Source organism: Heliangelus exortis, chromosome 7 (genome assembly GCF_036169615.1).
Source record: "Heliangelus exortis chromosome 7, bHelExo1.hap1, whole genome shotgun sequence".
NCBI lineage: Eukaryota > Metazoa > Chordata > Aves > Apodiformes > Trochilidae > Heliangelus > Heliangelus exortis.
In genome coordinates, this window is record NC_092428.1 from 27,467,916 (window position 1) to 27,484,040 (window position 16,125).

At 38.6% G+C, this 16,125-nt stretch overlaps 1 protein-coding gene across 4 annotated transcripts in view; it reads left to right on the top strand.

Moving 5' to 3' along the window:
• ATRNL1 (attractin like 1) overlaps positions 1-16,125 on the top strand; it is a 462,013-nt gene that overhangs the window by 82,468 nt on the left and 363,420 nt on the right. For all 4 annotated transcript variants that reach the window (XM_071749487.1, XM_071749488.1, XM_071749489.1 and 1 more), the window contains exons 12-15: positions 5,190-5,398; positions 7,771-7,889; positions 14,017-14,149; positions 15,260-15,441. In XM_071749487.1, coding sequence (XP_071605588.1) covers positions 5,190-5,398; positions 7,771-7,889; positions 14,017-14,149; positions 15,260-15,441 — 643 coding nt within the window. The remainder of the gene's footprint in view (positions 1-5,189; positions 5,399-7,770; positions 7,890-14,016; positions 14,150-15,259; positions 15,442-16,125) is intronic.

Consider the following 16,125-nt stretch of genomic DNA (forward strand, 5'->3'; position numbering starts at 1 on the left):
GTGCCATGCCAGTGGCAATGCTTTTACCCAAGCCGATGATATTTCCTGACATATTTTTCCAAGCTGCTGTTCAAATCCTATGTTCTACTTTACCACTTTATTGTGGTCTATAGGAAGTGTGATAGTCCCAGTTTACAGTTAATACTTTGCATAATTGTTACATAATAATAGCAATAAAGTAAGGTCCATTATCTGATGACATTCCCAGAGGTACACTGAATCAGGGGGTAATTTCTTTAAATAACATTTTGACTACTTCCCTGGCTTTATTGATGCAGCAAGGAAAAGCTTTGGGACATCCTTTGAAAGTATGGACTAACACTAGAATCTATCAGTACCCTTCTCTTCTGGGTAACTCAGTAGTACCTGTTTGCCAATAATCTCCAGGGGAGTTTCTTCCTTTAGTTACTGCAAGGGTTAATTTATTACTAGTGTTTGGGTTATTTCTCAGACAAATCACACATTTTTCTGTGATGGACGTAACAATGTCCATCTTTCTACTCATAACAGTTTTCTGAAGGTGCTTTACTAGATTTTCCATTCCCCAATATTCTGTGTTTTCTTTTAGCAGTTTCTCTCATTAGAGAAGGGGTATAATTAGGTGTCCTGTGGGCGTAACTGCCCACCACTTGCCTGCCTATTTGCTTGTAACTTATTTATTAATTTATTTTCCTTATAATAATATTTTGGTCATCATATATCATCTTGCTCTAGCAACACCACATGAATTTTAGCATGCAACTGGGGGACGGCCAATGCCCCTCTTTTTGTTCCAGCTCTGTGATTACTGTATGAGGTAAGTGCACAGTAATCCTCTGTCCTAGTGTAAACTTGGCCTCTTGGATTAGCAGCTATTGCTTTAAGAGACCCAGGCCAGCCCTGGTTTATATTCTCCAATTGCTTACAGGAAACTGCTGCCTTTGTGTTCCCAGATGTTGGGCTAAAGCTCCCAGAGCGATGCACTTCCTTTCATAAGAAAACAGTTCAAAGGTTTCATAACATCAGGAATACCAAGAGCAGGTGCTTTCCACAGGGTCTGCTTCAGTTGTTTAAAAGCAGTTCTGCTATTATATATCTGCTATTATATCAAGAGATCCATTGAAGGGATCTTTCAATAGGTCATGTAAAAGTCTTGCTGTTGGGAGAAACTCAATGATCCACATGTGAAATCATCCAAACATTCCCAGAAGTGCTCACAGTACTCTAACAACTCTAACAGTTGGCTCAGGGAGATGTCAGATGGCTTCCTTTCACTCAGGTCCCAATCCGCTCTGTCCTTGTAGGATTCCAGACTTTCATTGTCTGGCTTGGAATTTAATATTTCAGGGCCATAGTCTCTCTGCACTATCCCTGCCCAGCTCAGGATTTCATGTTTCAGGGCTGTAGTCTCTCCGGACTATCCCTACCCGGCTCGGGATTTGAGTTCTCAGGGCCATAGTCCCTCTGGACTATCCCTGCCCGACTCAGGATTTCGTATTTCAGGGCCACAGTCCCTCTGGATTATCCCTGCCCAGCTCGGGATTTCATGTTTCAGGGCTGTAGTCTCTCTGGACAATCCCTGCTCGGCTTGGGATTTCATGTTTCTGGTCTGTAGTCTCTCTGCACTGTTCCTGCTTCTCTTGGGATTTGAGTAGTCAGGGCTATAGTACCTCTGGACGATCCCTGCCTAGCTCAGAATTTCCTATTTCAGAGCCGTAGTCCGCTGTGGACTATCCCTGCATGGCTCGGGATTTTATATTTCAGGGTAACAGCTCCTCTGGACTATCCCCACCTGGCTTGGCATTTGGGTTCTCAGGGCCATAGTCTCTCTCTGGACTATCCCTGCCCAGCTGGGGATTTGAGTACTCAGTGCTGCAGCCGCTCTGGACCGTCCCTGCCCGGCTCGGGATTTGAGTTTTCAGGGCCATAGTCCCTCTGGACTATTCCTGCCCCAGTTAGGATTTTATACTTCAGGGCAACAGCTCCTCTGGATTATTCCTGCCTGGTTTGGGATTTCGTATTTCAGGCCCGGAGTCCCTCTGGACTATCCTTGCCCGGCTCGGGATTTTATATTTCAGGGCCGTAGCCCCCCTCGACTATCCATGCCCGGCTCGGGATATGAGTTGTCAGATTATAGGCCTTTTATGGCTTCCCCACACTGCCTCTGCTTCTCACTCAATCTGAAAATTAAGAGCCGCTCCTCCCTTGCATCTCAGCTTCCTTCCCCCTCCCGTTTTTTAATGCCCTGCAGGGGAATCATTTGCTCTTGGCAAACTTGCCTGGGACAGTCCGTGTCTCGCAGGGCAGGCAGAGCTCATGGCTGCAGTGCCCCTGGGCTGTACCTGTCTGGCACCGGCACCGAATGCTCACCGCTGTAGTGTCTTCTGCTGTCTCTGCTCACCACACAACTCAGAGCTCATGGCCACAGTGCCCCTGGGGTGTCCCTGCCCGGCACCGAATCGTTTCTGTGTAACCCTCTCCAGTGGCTGTCCCTGCCCGGTTTGGAACCGTTTTTCTGGAATCTTCTCCGGGTGGGGAACCTTCTAGAACCTTCCCCAGGGGCTGTCCCTGCCCGGCCTCTGGGACTGCACTAAGATCAACCTGCATACCCTACGGCAAATGGCACATCTCAAACAAAACACAGCCCCCCTACCCCAGAAAACAGTCTGAGAGGAAAAAGACCTTTATTCTGTAGTTTTTAGGCATAAGGGAAAGTGACTAAGAATAGTTCTTTACAGTTACATAGTTTTACAATTCATGTTAAGTACACTTTAAATTCTGTCAGACAGGCCTTAGCTGCACTGAATTCTTTTATGTTCCTCATTTACAAACATTTATTTTCACAAGATACTATTTTTGTCAAAGTTGGTTGGGGTTTTTTTGGGTTTTTTTGTTCAATGCAATACATAATATTTTGTGTAGCATTTAGGGATGCCCAGAGTTTGAAACACTTTAATTTTAAAATAATGATCTTAAAATAAAAATTCCCACAAAGATGTTAAGTGTAAAGAAGAGATGTTTGATACTCTCTTACATATGGAAGAGATCTAGCAAACAGAAACTGCCTTGTTTCTTGTGCCTTTCTAAGTGAAGCAAATCTCTTCAGTTTGGAAAACTACTAAGACTTAATTAAGATATGTAAATTTACCAAAAGTATGAGCTTAAGAGGAAAGGGAGTGCCACAGAAGAAATGTTTGACATCATCTTCTAAGATTGCTGTGTTATTGCATCTGAGGCCAGTCCTGTTCAGTATCCATTAATGATCTAAATGAGGGGGTTGAGGGCTTCCTCAGTAAATCTGCAGACAGCACCAAATTGGGTGGGAATGTTGATGTCCTTGAGAGTAGGAATGCTCTGGAGGGTGGCCTGGACAGTCTGGACCAGTGGACCAAGGTTAATCAAATGAGGTTTAAACAAGGCCAAGTGCCAGGTCCTGCACTGTAGTCACAATAACCTTGTGCAATGTTACGGGCATGGGGAGGAGTGGCTGGAAAGCTGTCAGGCATAAAAGGACCCAGATGTGCTGGTTGACATCAGGCTGAATATGAGCCAGTAGTGTGCCCAGGTGGCCAAGAAGGCCAACAGCATCCTGGCCTGGATCAGCAGTAGTGGGAGAAGGGAAGCAATCGTGCACCTGTACTCAGCACTGGTGAGGCCACCACACCTTGAGTTTTGTGTTCAGTTCTGGGCTCCTTGCTACAAGAAAGGCACTGGGGTGCTGGAGCAAGTTCAGAGAAGGGTAAGCAAGCTGTGAAAGGTCTGGAGAAGAACTCCTATGATGGGATGCTGAGAAGACTGGGAATGTTTAGTTTGGAGAGCAGACTTAATTGCTCTCTACCTGGAAGGAGGTGGTAGGCAGGTGGGTGCTGGCCTCTTCTCTCAAGCCAACAGTGATAGGACTAGAGGAAATGGCCTGAAGTTGCACCAGGGAAGGTTTAGAGTAGATATGAGGAAGAATTTCTTTATTGAGGGAGTTGTTGGACATTAGAGAGGGACTGCCCAGGGAGGTGATGGATTCACCATTCCTGGAAGTCTTTAGAACCCATGTTGATGAGGCACTTCAGGACATGCTCCAGGGGGTGATACAGATATTGGTACATTTTACTGGGGGTGGTGGGATGTTGATTGGATGCTGTGATCTTAGAGGTCTTTTCCAACTGTGGCAGTTCTGTGATTCTGTGGTCATTGTACTGCTGATTATACCTCTTCTACAGTATGCATCATGCTAATAAACTCAGTATTTAACTATATATGGGCTATTTACATGTCCTCTACATATGGATATTGTAAAAGTCAGAAATAGTGGAGGTGTTAAGTAATACTACAAATAAGAGTTTGATTTTAACAAAAATAGTAGGAAGTTGTGGCTTTGTACATGGAGCACTTGAAATTAATCAATGAATAGATTACTTCATTAAGAGAAAACTGTTTGGATTAATGCATTCAGCAGTTGGTGATATGTGGCTGTGTCTGATACTTCAAGAAACTTCACTTTCAATGAATTGCATTCAAAGTGAAAATGTCTTTCTTTTTCTTGATCTTAATGGTATTTCTAGTAAGGTTTTGTGTACAAAAATATCTAATGTGATGTACTTTGAATATTGCTGCTGTTGGTAACTGTGATGAAGGCTAAGAGTATATGATGCAAAACATGTAGAGGTTCTTCACTGTTATTATCTTCTACTTGAGCCTGTTCTTAACATTAAATGAGAAGGGTAAAGTCTCAAGTCTTGTCTTCTGTTTTGATGTCAGCACCTACTGCACTGGAAATATTACCAAAAAGAAGTATCCATCTGCCAATTATTACTGTCTGGCTTTGAAATCTGGAGGAAAGATGTTCTCATTTCCTGCAGCCCATTATTTCACACTGTGTTCTCATTATCTAACTCCAAAAATGAGTAGTTTCCTCCATAGCTCTTCTTCCTTCTTCACAGACATTTGATATATATCACTCAGTAATACATATATCACAGTGCACTCTGAGCAAATTTTTTTTTGTTAGTCTAAGCTTCTATGGTGAAATAAATTGAAAAACTTGTCAATCTTTATAATGGAACCATTGACAAGAATCTTCATTAGAGAGATGTAGGAGAAAATTTTTTTCTAATATGTGTTATTTTTGTCTTGCATACCAAGACAGCTAAAGTAATCAAGTAAATTCATCTGCAGCTACAATAACAGTTTTGTATTTACTTCCTTTTTCCTAATAGGTCCATGTATATATTTGGGGGGTTTTCAAGTGTTCTTTTGAATGACATCCTTGTGTACAAACCTCCAAACTGTGAAGCATTCAGAGATGAAGAGCTGTGTAAAAATGCTCGTCCAGGAATAAGATGTCTGTGGAACAAGAAACATTGTGAATCCTGGGAATCTGGACATACTAATAACATCCTTAGAGCAAAATGTCCCAAGAAAACAGGTAAATAAATTCTAATCATACAGTATCAAGTTTGCAATACTCTGTTGGAGAGTGGGCTAAAAGACCAGCCAGGTGGAACTGGTCATTGGGCTGTTAGTACTTCTTCTCTTTGAGTGTACCCCAAAATAATACAGTTCTGGAATGATTTTTAATCTTAAATACAGAGAAGTAGGTACAAAAGAGCACACTTAAGGTGCTATGGGATAGAAAACATAAGATGGTTCAAAAAGAAGAATTTTGTTCTTTGGGGAGATGAAGCATAAAATAACTTTGGTTTGGATTTGGCTCAGTTTTGAAATATTGTAGCTGAAGGAAACTTCCTCTTTCTCCATCTTACCTTGCTTCAGGACCTATACAAATATAGATATAACCATTTTTCTCTAAAATCTTAATGTTTTTCTGATACCAAGAAAACACAACAGCAATCAGAGAGCAGATGGGCTCTGTAAGTGGTATCTGGCATTACAGGCTTAGGGTGCTCTTATGTCTCTGTGTATGGTAGGAGAGAGGGAAAACTTCAAGTAGATTACCTTTCAAACAGGAGTATTTGCATAGAAGAATATAGTACAGTCACAGCTGGAACCAGACTTGAGGCAAACAAGCCCTTTGCTGCAGTATGTCAAAATGGGTTTAAGTGTGTCATGTGAATTTTTGTTTAGCATTGTGATAGCTATATTATTTGAAACAGTAATTTAGCATTATGAATACCTGTTGTACTCTGTTCCTAAGTATTTTGGCTTGTCAAAAATAAATTGCTTGTGAAAATGTTCCTTTTATATTTCATGTGAAAAGAATATATGTCTCTGCTAGATACACCTGCTATTTTTTCTGTGCATCTTTTCTTTCAGCACAGTATAAAATTGCTAACCAAACTTTGGCTACGTACTACATGTAGAAACTACCCTACAATTAAACTGCCAGTCTACTCTTAATGTTTGTTAAAAATTATTACCTCTGCTATTAATCAGTGCTTCAAGACATTTTATTTTTCTGCTGGCTTTTATTTTTTTTTCTGAACTGGATATGAAGTTTCAAACCCAGAAAAGAAATGCATTACATAACCAACAATGTTATCCATGCATAGCTTTCTGAAGAAGTGCTTTTGTAATTTCATAACGTTTAGAGATCTAGAGTCTAGAACATTTCAGCTCTTTAAAAAGAGCAAAATCTTGAATCAGTAAATTCACAATTGAAAAAACTGGATTTTACAAAAAACTGATCATAATGTGTTTGAAAAAATGGAACAAAACACAGGCTGAAGGAAAATAAGTGAGAACTATTTCTGAAGTACAGATGCTGCAGTCAAATAAAACTAAATTTGCAAGAGATGAGGTGTTTAGAATTCCAGTTCTGAAGAAATTCGGAAGAATTCTGAAGCACTGCTTCACTGCTGCCAAAACCTTCCAGTTTCAGGTGGTAGTGTTCTGCTAAAAGTAAATTTTTCATACATTTGTTTATACCACTTGATGCAATTGTTACCTGGTTGAGAGTACCATCTGAGAAACTGCTGGTAGTCAGTATTTAAGAATGAGCAGAAGTTTTGATGGGTTCTCACAAGATCAGTTCTTGGACAGCAAGGCTGCCCTGCCAAGAGAATCTCTTAAACTTGCATGCTCCTGAAACTAAGGAAGCCAGACTGGACAGGAGTTTAACATAGTAATATGTGTGGAAGAAGATAAGGTAGGAATTCTCCTAATTTGGGCTATGGGGATTTTTTTGTATACTTTAAACAAATGTAATAATTTGTGTCCCAAATAATTTCCAATAAAATAAGTTTTAGTCCATGTCCTGAATACTTATATTAAGGATTTAAGATGAATTTTTCATCAAATATTTTATGTAAAGAAAGGACAAAACTATAACTCATTAATATTATTTTAGGTTTATAAATACATTTATAATGACTTAAAATATCAGTGTGTTGCTAAGGTCTGTCTTAGATTTTTTTTATACCCACTACATTTACCATTGCCTACTTGCATTGCAGTCTAATACTTTTACCAGAAACCTGCATCTGAAGAAAATCTTTCTTCTGTGTTAGAGGAGGGAAAAAATGAGTAGTTTAAGGAACTTTCTGATGCTCTTAATTTATGCACTGTGCTAAGAGAGCTTGCATGCTGCAAATCAGTGAATACTCTTTGATTTGCTATGAGACTTAGGAACCCTCAAATACAGTTGTTACTAAATGAAATTTTTAAAGGAGTGAATCTTATTACCTGAAGAGAATTAATTTCTTACAGTAACTTAAACCTTTTGTGAGCAGCTAGCGTTCAAATGAAGAACATAACAGGAAATACTCTAAGCCAAGTGTTGAAAATGTGGTATTATTCTCCTTCTGCATGATGTTTCTCTTTGACTCTGGTGTGTGACAGCTGCTGCAGATGACAGATGTTACCGCTACGCAGACTGTGCCAGCTGCACTGCCAACACAAATGGGTGCCAGTGGTGTGATGACAAGAAGTGCATTTCAGCAAATAGTAACTGCAGCATGGTGAGTCTCTGCCAATCTCTGATCATGGTATTAGAATCATAGAATCATAGAATCCTAGGGGTTGGAAGGGACCTCGAAAGATCATCTAGTCCAACCCCCCCTGCCAGAGCAGGGCCCCCTAGAGTACATCGCCTAGGAACGTGTCCAGGTGGGTTTTGAATGTCTCCAGTGAAGGAGACTCCACAACCCCCCTGGGCAGCCTGTTCCAGGGCTCTGTCACCCTTACAGTAAAAAAATTTTTTCTGATATTCAACTTGAACCTCCTATGCTCCAATTTACACCCATTACCCCTTGTCCTATCACTGGTCACCATAGAGAAAAGCCTAACTCCATCTCCCTGACACTCACCCCTTACATATTTGAAAACATTGATGAGGTCACCCCTCAGTAATGCTTTTTCTTCTAGAGGTAAACCAGAGCCTGGCTGCAGCAAATCAAAGGGGTTTGGTAGACTAACGGTAGCTTGTTTTGAACACAAACATCTTTGCCTGGTCTTAGCAGTAAAACTGTTGCAGAGGGTAGAGTTGGACTTCAGCAAAGCTATCTATTACAGAGGAAAAAAAGTCTACATAAACTAATGTTTATGTAGACTTCTGGTAGCCCACTGCACATAACTCAGGTCAAATATTATTATTGCATAATTAATGACATTTGGAATGTTCCAGAGTAATTATGGACTTGGATTTTGTGCACATGAGATGTACAGTACTTAGGCAGAAACTGTGGAGTGCCATGAAGGGTGCCTGTAGTTTTTTTTCAAACAGGACCAGGTCAGTCCTGTTATTCTTTGCATTCTGATTCTTAATCATCACAAAAATGTTTTTCCTTAAGTCATGGAGTTACTCGTCATCTCATTAAAGGGATATGAGCCCCTGACACCATGAGGTTAACTGGTTTGTGATAATTTGGTAAGGTTGTTTTCTTTGTATAGACAAGCAGTAAGAACATATGGATTCGTGCAAGTTAGTTTTTTTCTCTTTTTTCATGTTTCTTAGTGCCCTGTTTAACACTTCACATTGTTGACCACTTGCTGCTGCATCTCTTGCTTGTTCATTTGATTTTGACAAGCATATAATAATAATTTTTGTTTTTGTAAATTTTTTGTAAACTTTGTAAATTTTGCCTCCTTTTCAGCTAGCTGCAGACACCTGGCTGTACTTTAGTTCAAAATCCTTTCTTTACACAACTCCATTAGTAGAAGTAGCTTGCTCTCTGGTTTGAACCTGATACAAATCAATCTTGTTCTCCAGACAGACAAATTAAGGTGTGAGTTGATTGACTCTGACTCAAATCTTGTCTATTCAAAGTGAGCAGAACCAGCTGTAATCACTGGCATTTGTAGCTAGTCACTACCAATAAAAGCAATGCAGACACAAATTCATCAGCAGCCACTCTGTCAGAGTGATTTCACATTCCAGGCACTAATGCTTAGTTTCCTTTGTGATCTTCATGGGCTCTTCTTCTCCTAAGACATTACAGAGTGTTAGGTGCAGTTTTTAAACTGTGATTTGCAGTTCTTAAGCAAGGAGCAGTTACTAGGGAGCCAGACCATCTTTATCCCTAATAAATGAGGAGCACTGGGTATTTTAACACAAGTTTCTCAGTTCAGTGTCCTTCTTTGGCAGACTTTCCTGACCAGGACTGTCAGCATAAATTAGCAACCTACCGTCTCAGTCTTCTCTATATAATATCCTGCCTTTTATTTAGGGTTTGAAGTGGATAGCAAAGGACTTTTGTGGACTTTGTGGATGTTAGTGGACTTACTGAGGAATGGGATAGTGAAAATTTCTCAAAATTATGTCTAAAAGATTTACTATTCTAAGTTGAAGGCAGCTATTGCAAAATCAGTGTATTGGCTGGGAGATGATAGAGGCAGAATTTTCCAGCTGTCATCATAATCCCACTAAAAATGGCATCAACAGGATGGCATCATGTGGAGAAATGGAATGGATCAGGCTGTTTATCCATTTTCATAGACTACTACTTCTGGACTAGGCCCACAAAATGAAAACACCATGACAGGTCTGTGATGGTAATATAACAAATTGTAGACTCAGAAACATCACAAGGAGAAAGCCCCATTTTTGTAGCAGTACAAAGACCTTTATTTATTACTGAGATTATAGACATCCAGATGAGAGAGACAATAATGTTTTAGAATCTGTTGCTTTTTCTTCATGGGAACTGGCTGGCTTACTAAAGATATGTTGGTGATCAGTTTGGCATTGACATTGTGGTCATGGGTGTTTGCAAAGCAGTGACTGTTCTGCTGATTGGAAGGGCTGCAAAATATGGAAATTTCTCTGAAATAAATCTGTTTGGACACATGGACTTCAGAAGTACTACTAATGCATTGATGATGCACACATACCTGCCTATGCTCACCATCTGATGAGAGTCAGAACATTAACAGGACATTATATTCTACAACTATGCAGACTCATGGATCATTAAGGTATATGTCATTACACTCATATCTGATGTATTGCAAGCAGAGGTTTGCAATGCCAGGTCATTCTGGACATCTGGCTCATTCCAGCACTAGCAGCCTGCTTTGTTTATATCCCATAAAACCACACATAAGTGGGAAACTTCTGCATACTGTGGTTTTAGTTGACTTCATTACATCTGATGCAGATATGGAGGGGTGAGTGCTTATCCTGTCTCGCCCAAGTGGGTAGAAGAATACTTAAAATATGTGGAGTGGTTCAAGATAGCACTGGAATTTGGCTCATGAGTATGGTTAACAGCACACAAGCATCTGTGCCTTGTCTGTTTTCAACTGCTAAATGTATCTATTAGAGATTTTGTCTCATAAGGATTTTGAAGGTTGCCTTGAGAAAATACACCATTGAAATTCCTCGGGCTGCTTACAGTGGGTTTACATAATAAACTGAAGTTATTCCATGATAAAATGTAGTGCTTATAAAATAACAAAAATGTTATTTAATTTTTAGTTTTGTTGAGATTAAATGGGAAAATAGTAAGATCACCTACTCTGTCTTTTTTCAAATATGTGCAAATACAGATACTGGTTTGCCTTTGTTGGAAACAACTATTATATTGTCATTAGTTCTGTTTTACGCCAAGTACAGACTTCATGAAATATGACATAGTAATATCTGCATAACTTTCTCTTCAAGCCCTTTTAGGGAGTCTATTGCATCTAGTTCAGGACTGTTTTCAGTGTTGAAACACAGATTATTGCATAAGACTTTTTTCAAAAAAAGAAATGATGTAATTATTATATCTTTTCTTTTTCTCCCATGGGTTGGATGTCTACATCAAAGATGAAAATCTGAACATGAAATTTTATTATGGTTGACTTTAAAACCTATTAGTGTTGCATATGTCCCCATAAGCATCACATAATGTCTCTTTCTTCCTCTAAAAAACCAGCTTTTTGTGGTGCCCATATCTGCCTTTTTTCTTAGCTCCTGTGTCACACCTTCCTTACTTTTGCTTCTTCAAGAAAAATCTACTTGTGGAGTATTTCTGATTTTTGTGAATATAGTGACTTTTACAAGCAGTTCAGTGCTTTCTGTTCTATTACATGTTGCACTTTAGCACTTCAGCAAATGAAGGACCAAGTCCAACCTATCACGCTGCCTGGAAGGAATTATAAATAAAACCAAATTTATATTGGAGGAAAAAAGAAAATGTCATTCTAAGAACTACCCAATTGTAAAATTTGGAGGTAGCTTCAGAGATAGAGTAGCAGCTGGATTGGATTAATAATTTAGGGTTAGACTAGGCAGAGTAGACATGATTATACTCTTAACCTGAAAAATCCAGTAGGAGGAGAGAGGTAGATTATTCAATAGCAAAAATAAGTCTGCCTGTATACCACCATATCAAGGGCAGTACTAAAAAAAATCTAAGTAAATCAGGCATAAGTGGGAAGCTTTATACATAACATGATTTACTAAGACTTTGGTGTGTAAACATTATAAATATCCTACAGCAATATAGAACTTCAGTAACAGATGGACTGTCATATTTCTGAATTTTATTTGGTTTGGTAGTTTAAGTTATAACCTTAATATTGTGTTAATATGAATTACCTATTGGATTCACATCTACATTGAACTAATGAGATTTTCAGGCAAGCAATGTTTAAATTGGATTTAAGGGGAATAAGTGCTGGGAATAAGGGAATACAATAGAGAACAATATTACAGAATAGTCACTAGTACTTTGAATTTTATTTTAAACATTAAATAACCACCATACAACAAGCTTTATGATTAGAAAGTAATAGAACAAATATCTTGGTTTAGTTGAGAGATTGTAATCTGTATGTAATACTATTAAGAATTTATAACTTTTGAAAACAATCTGAATGCTTAAGGATTTTGACTGTATTGTCATGAAGTGCTAAAAGTGAGTATTAGTTGAGGTATTTTAAACAAGCAGATGGTCGTTTCTTGTACTCTAAAATTTATTTAAAGCATCTCTCAGGCAATTTTGTGAATATGCTTTATGACTGATTGAAACTAAATGTGGGTTTGTACGAAAGAGGTTTTTTTGTGCTTTACAGTTCATATACATTTACTGTCCCTAGACAGACATTCTATTATTTTGTGACAGTGCCTTTGGCTCTGTTTTGTGCTGTGGTGTAGATGCCTCCTGAATGGCTCTTCTGGTTCTTTTTGCTTCACAGTAGCCCTTCATATAGATCAGAAAAACACTGAATACCTTTTATAATAAGCTCACTAATGGCCATCTGATCCAATAAAGGCAACAGGCAAATCCCTAAACAGCAGTGTTCTTCAGCAGGAGTGAAGCTGGGCCTGTGTGAGATTGAAAATTCATTTTAACAATTGCATTATTTCAGGACTTAGAAAAAAAAAAAAAAATAAAAGGAGTCTGGTTTGCTTCCCCCCAACTGCAGTAGTTTGAGTCCCTGTTTTCATCATCATTATTCCAATACCAACAACTATGGAACTTACTGCCATACTACCCCTTTAGATATGCTTTATCCAGAAGGCTATGAGAAAGGCAAGCATGAGAAATTGTCATGTCATTTGCTATCTAAGTGCAATTCCATTTTTGCTACTATGCATGAATTGCTGCTAGAGAGACACAAGAATTGTTAGGGTTGGACAAGGTGAGCTCCAGAGGTCCCTTCAAACTTCAACCATTCTGTGGTTCTGGAATTACAAAGCTGTCTTAGGACTTATTTTTCGTTATTATCTTGAAATCAATTTAGTAGACATGACCTTATTGATAAGCAGATGCATTGGCTGAGATTTTGGGCAGTTTAATAAGTCATATATCAATATTGTTTCTTAATTAAAAGTGCCATGCAGTAGGGAAAAAGTTTTATGTCCAAAACGCTTAACTTGGGAATAAAGACCTCAGTTTTCAGGAAAAAAGCCCCACCCCACCAAACCCAACAAAAAAACCAAATAAAAATCACTTCAGTGTTTACTTCTTTTCTTGTATACTAAGGTACAAAGAATGATGTTATTTCTGGGTCAGTGTAACTGTTGGACAAAAAGGTTTCCTGTATATTCTGTAAACTTCATACTACTTATGTTGCATGGAGATTTGTAGTGGTCTGAAAAAAGCATGACTGTAATTTTTGACAAATATTTTTATTTTGTGGCTACTTGTTTTTGTGTCCCCTATTTTTGTTTCACTTAATCCAGATAAAATGAGGTGTATACTCTTGCACCTTCAGTCAATGATGTGTAATTATTTTACACTTTCCTCTCGTGCCTTTTTTTGTATTGTGTTTTATTCTTTTGCTTGCTTTAACCTCCATAGAGAAAATAATTTTGTGAGAGCACATCCCTTGACTATCTATGAGACAGAGACTTGGTTTAGTTAAGTAAGCTCTTCCTGGGCTCTGTCCATGGAAGTGACACCTTCAAAGTACTGTTTGACCCACTCAAAGCTTGTTGTTTAGGATGAGTGGGCTCATTTGACCTCTACAGATGCATTTTGTACACTGCTTACTAATAAGGAAATACAGACAAAGACCTAAAATTCAGCCTAGCTTTTAGGTAGCTGTGATTTTCTGGGAGGGATCCACCTTCTGTGTTATGTCAGTCTTGGCTTCTGGTTGGATGATAGTTTGACATATGTTTGAGATGCTGTTTTGTCTTTTATTTTTTCATAGTCAGTTAAAAACTACACCAAATGCCACGTGAGGAATGAACAGATCTGCAATAAACTGACCAGCTGCAAAAGCTGCTCGCTACACCTGAACTGCCAGTGGGACCAGAGGCAGCAGGAGTGCCAGGCTCTACCTGGTAAGGGTTGTGGGGTGGTGACACTGCTTTTATAGTTCATTTTGAAGTTGAGTAAACCTCATCTGTTGTTTCCAGAGAATATATGTACCAGGAATAAGCAAGGATTTGCTTTACTTGTGCTAACTCTCCCTGGCTGTTCCTGTGTAGGTGAACAAAGTTGTAATTAATTGCAGTGATTGGTATATCAATGCTACTTTTAATCTTGTTAGGACAGATAATAATACTAGTGAAGACATAATGATGTGTTCCTCTGCACAAGCCAGTGACAAGTTCTAGCCTGTGGGGATCACAGAGTGCAGAGATGGGTTGCCACACTGAGTCCTGTACTATTACATATTCACTGACATTATTACTTTTGCTAGCTTTGGTTTTATCTTATAAATTGTACTTCAATTATCTGTCAATTTTCCTGTGCAAATAGGGCCTGAGATCTAGTTTCTTGATTGTCTGATGCTAGTAATACTATGAAAGCAGTGAATGTTAAAATGCTCTTGTAAAATATTCTCAGAAGGTGACAACATTCTGAAATAATATTTGTACTGTAATTCATATTAATAACTGAATATATGCTCTTAGATATCAGAATCTTTTCTATTTGATCTTCATATCCAGATGAAGATAATGAACACAGATTTTTTTTTACAGAGATTATTCATTAAATCACTTTAATCAGTTTATTCTCTGCAGTTTAAGACTGTATTTGTTTAATCTTTGTAAAGATTAACTTAGAGCAGTTGCTCTGAGTCACTCATCTTCTAACAGTTATCTGAATCTGAGTAATACCAAAATATGTTGAAAGGGAAATACCTGAGTTTCCCATTATGCTGATTTCATCCATATTTAGGGAAACACAGATGCAAATATGGGATGATAAAGCAAATATAGGGTAAAGTGATCTCTTAATGCTAAGACAGTTGTTTTTAGTTAACATTTAGGTGAAGTGGTTGTTTACAGTGCTATGTATTTTTAACATAATCTAATCTTTAATATTTGGTTGTGCTCAAACCTGAATACAGGGAAGAAATAGTGTTTCAGGGATAGCATCAGACTTCATAGGCTTTTAAAAAGACTTTTTAAAAAACATCTTTAATTGTGTGCTTTCTACACAAGCTCATCTGTGTGGGGAAGGTTGGAGTCACATCGGAGACGCCTGCCTGCGCATCAATTCCAGCCGGGAAAGCTATGACAATGCCAAACTCTACTGCTACAATTTAAGTGGGAATCTTGCCTCATTAACAACCTCGAAAGAAGTGGAATTTGTTCTGGATGAAATACAGAAGTATACACTTCAGGTAACTTGAGTAACTTTAATTGATGTTTCTGTGAATTGAATTTGTTTTCAGAAATCTATTTCAGGGATTTGTCCGGAGAGAGGGAAGTTTATAGCTTCAAAGAAATGTAGCATGGTGCTGAAGAATGCTATAAGTGATGTATAGAATAATTAGGAAACCTCATGTTTAAAACTAATGGTACAGTGATTTTCAAGTTTTTCTCCTCACTGAATTTCAATGTCACAGGTTACTGATTAGTTTCAAGATATGAGTCATGGGGATGACTGGAACACTGATCTAGGAAACCCCATCCCTTTTCAACACACTGCCCCAGCAGGAATCTAAATAAGATTAATAATTTTCTCTGTAACAGAGAAGAAAAATCCTGACTTTCACATCAGTATCTATAAAACTGTTCACAGGATTGGTTTTGGGTATCTAGACTGTAAGAGAAGAGTGAGCTACTGAAGGTGTATGTTTCTCTTACCTGGGAAACTCTAACTCCCTCTATAACTGCTATGTGGGATCAAAGAGTCACAGAGAAGCTGTACTGGTGTAAGAAGAATGTGGGTATTCCCTGCACAGCACCACCAGAATGAGCCAGGAACTAATTATGTTTCTGTGATAATAATGGGGATGGGAGAGAGCTGAAAACTCTTGCATACCTGTGGCAAATACAGTAAGCTGCCATCAGAACATTCCTTA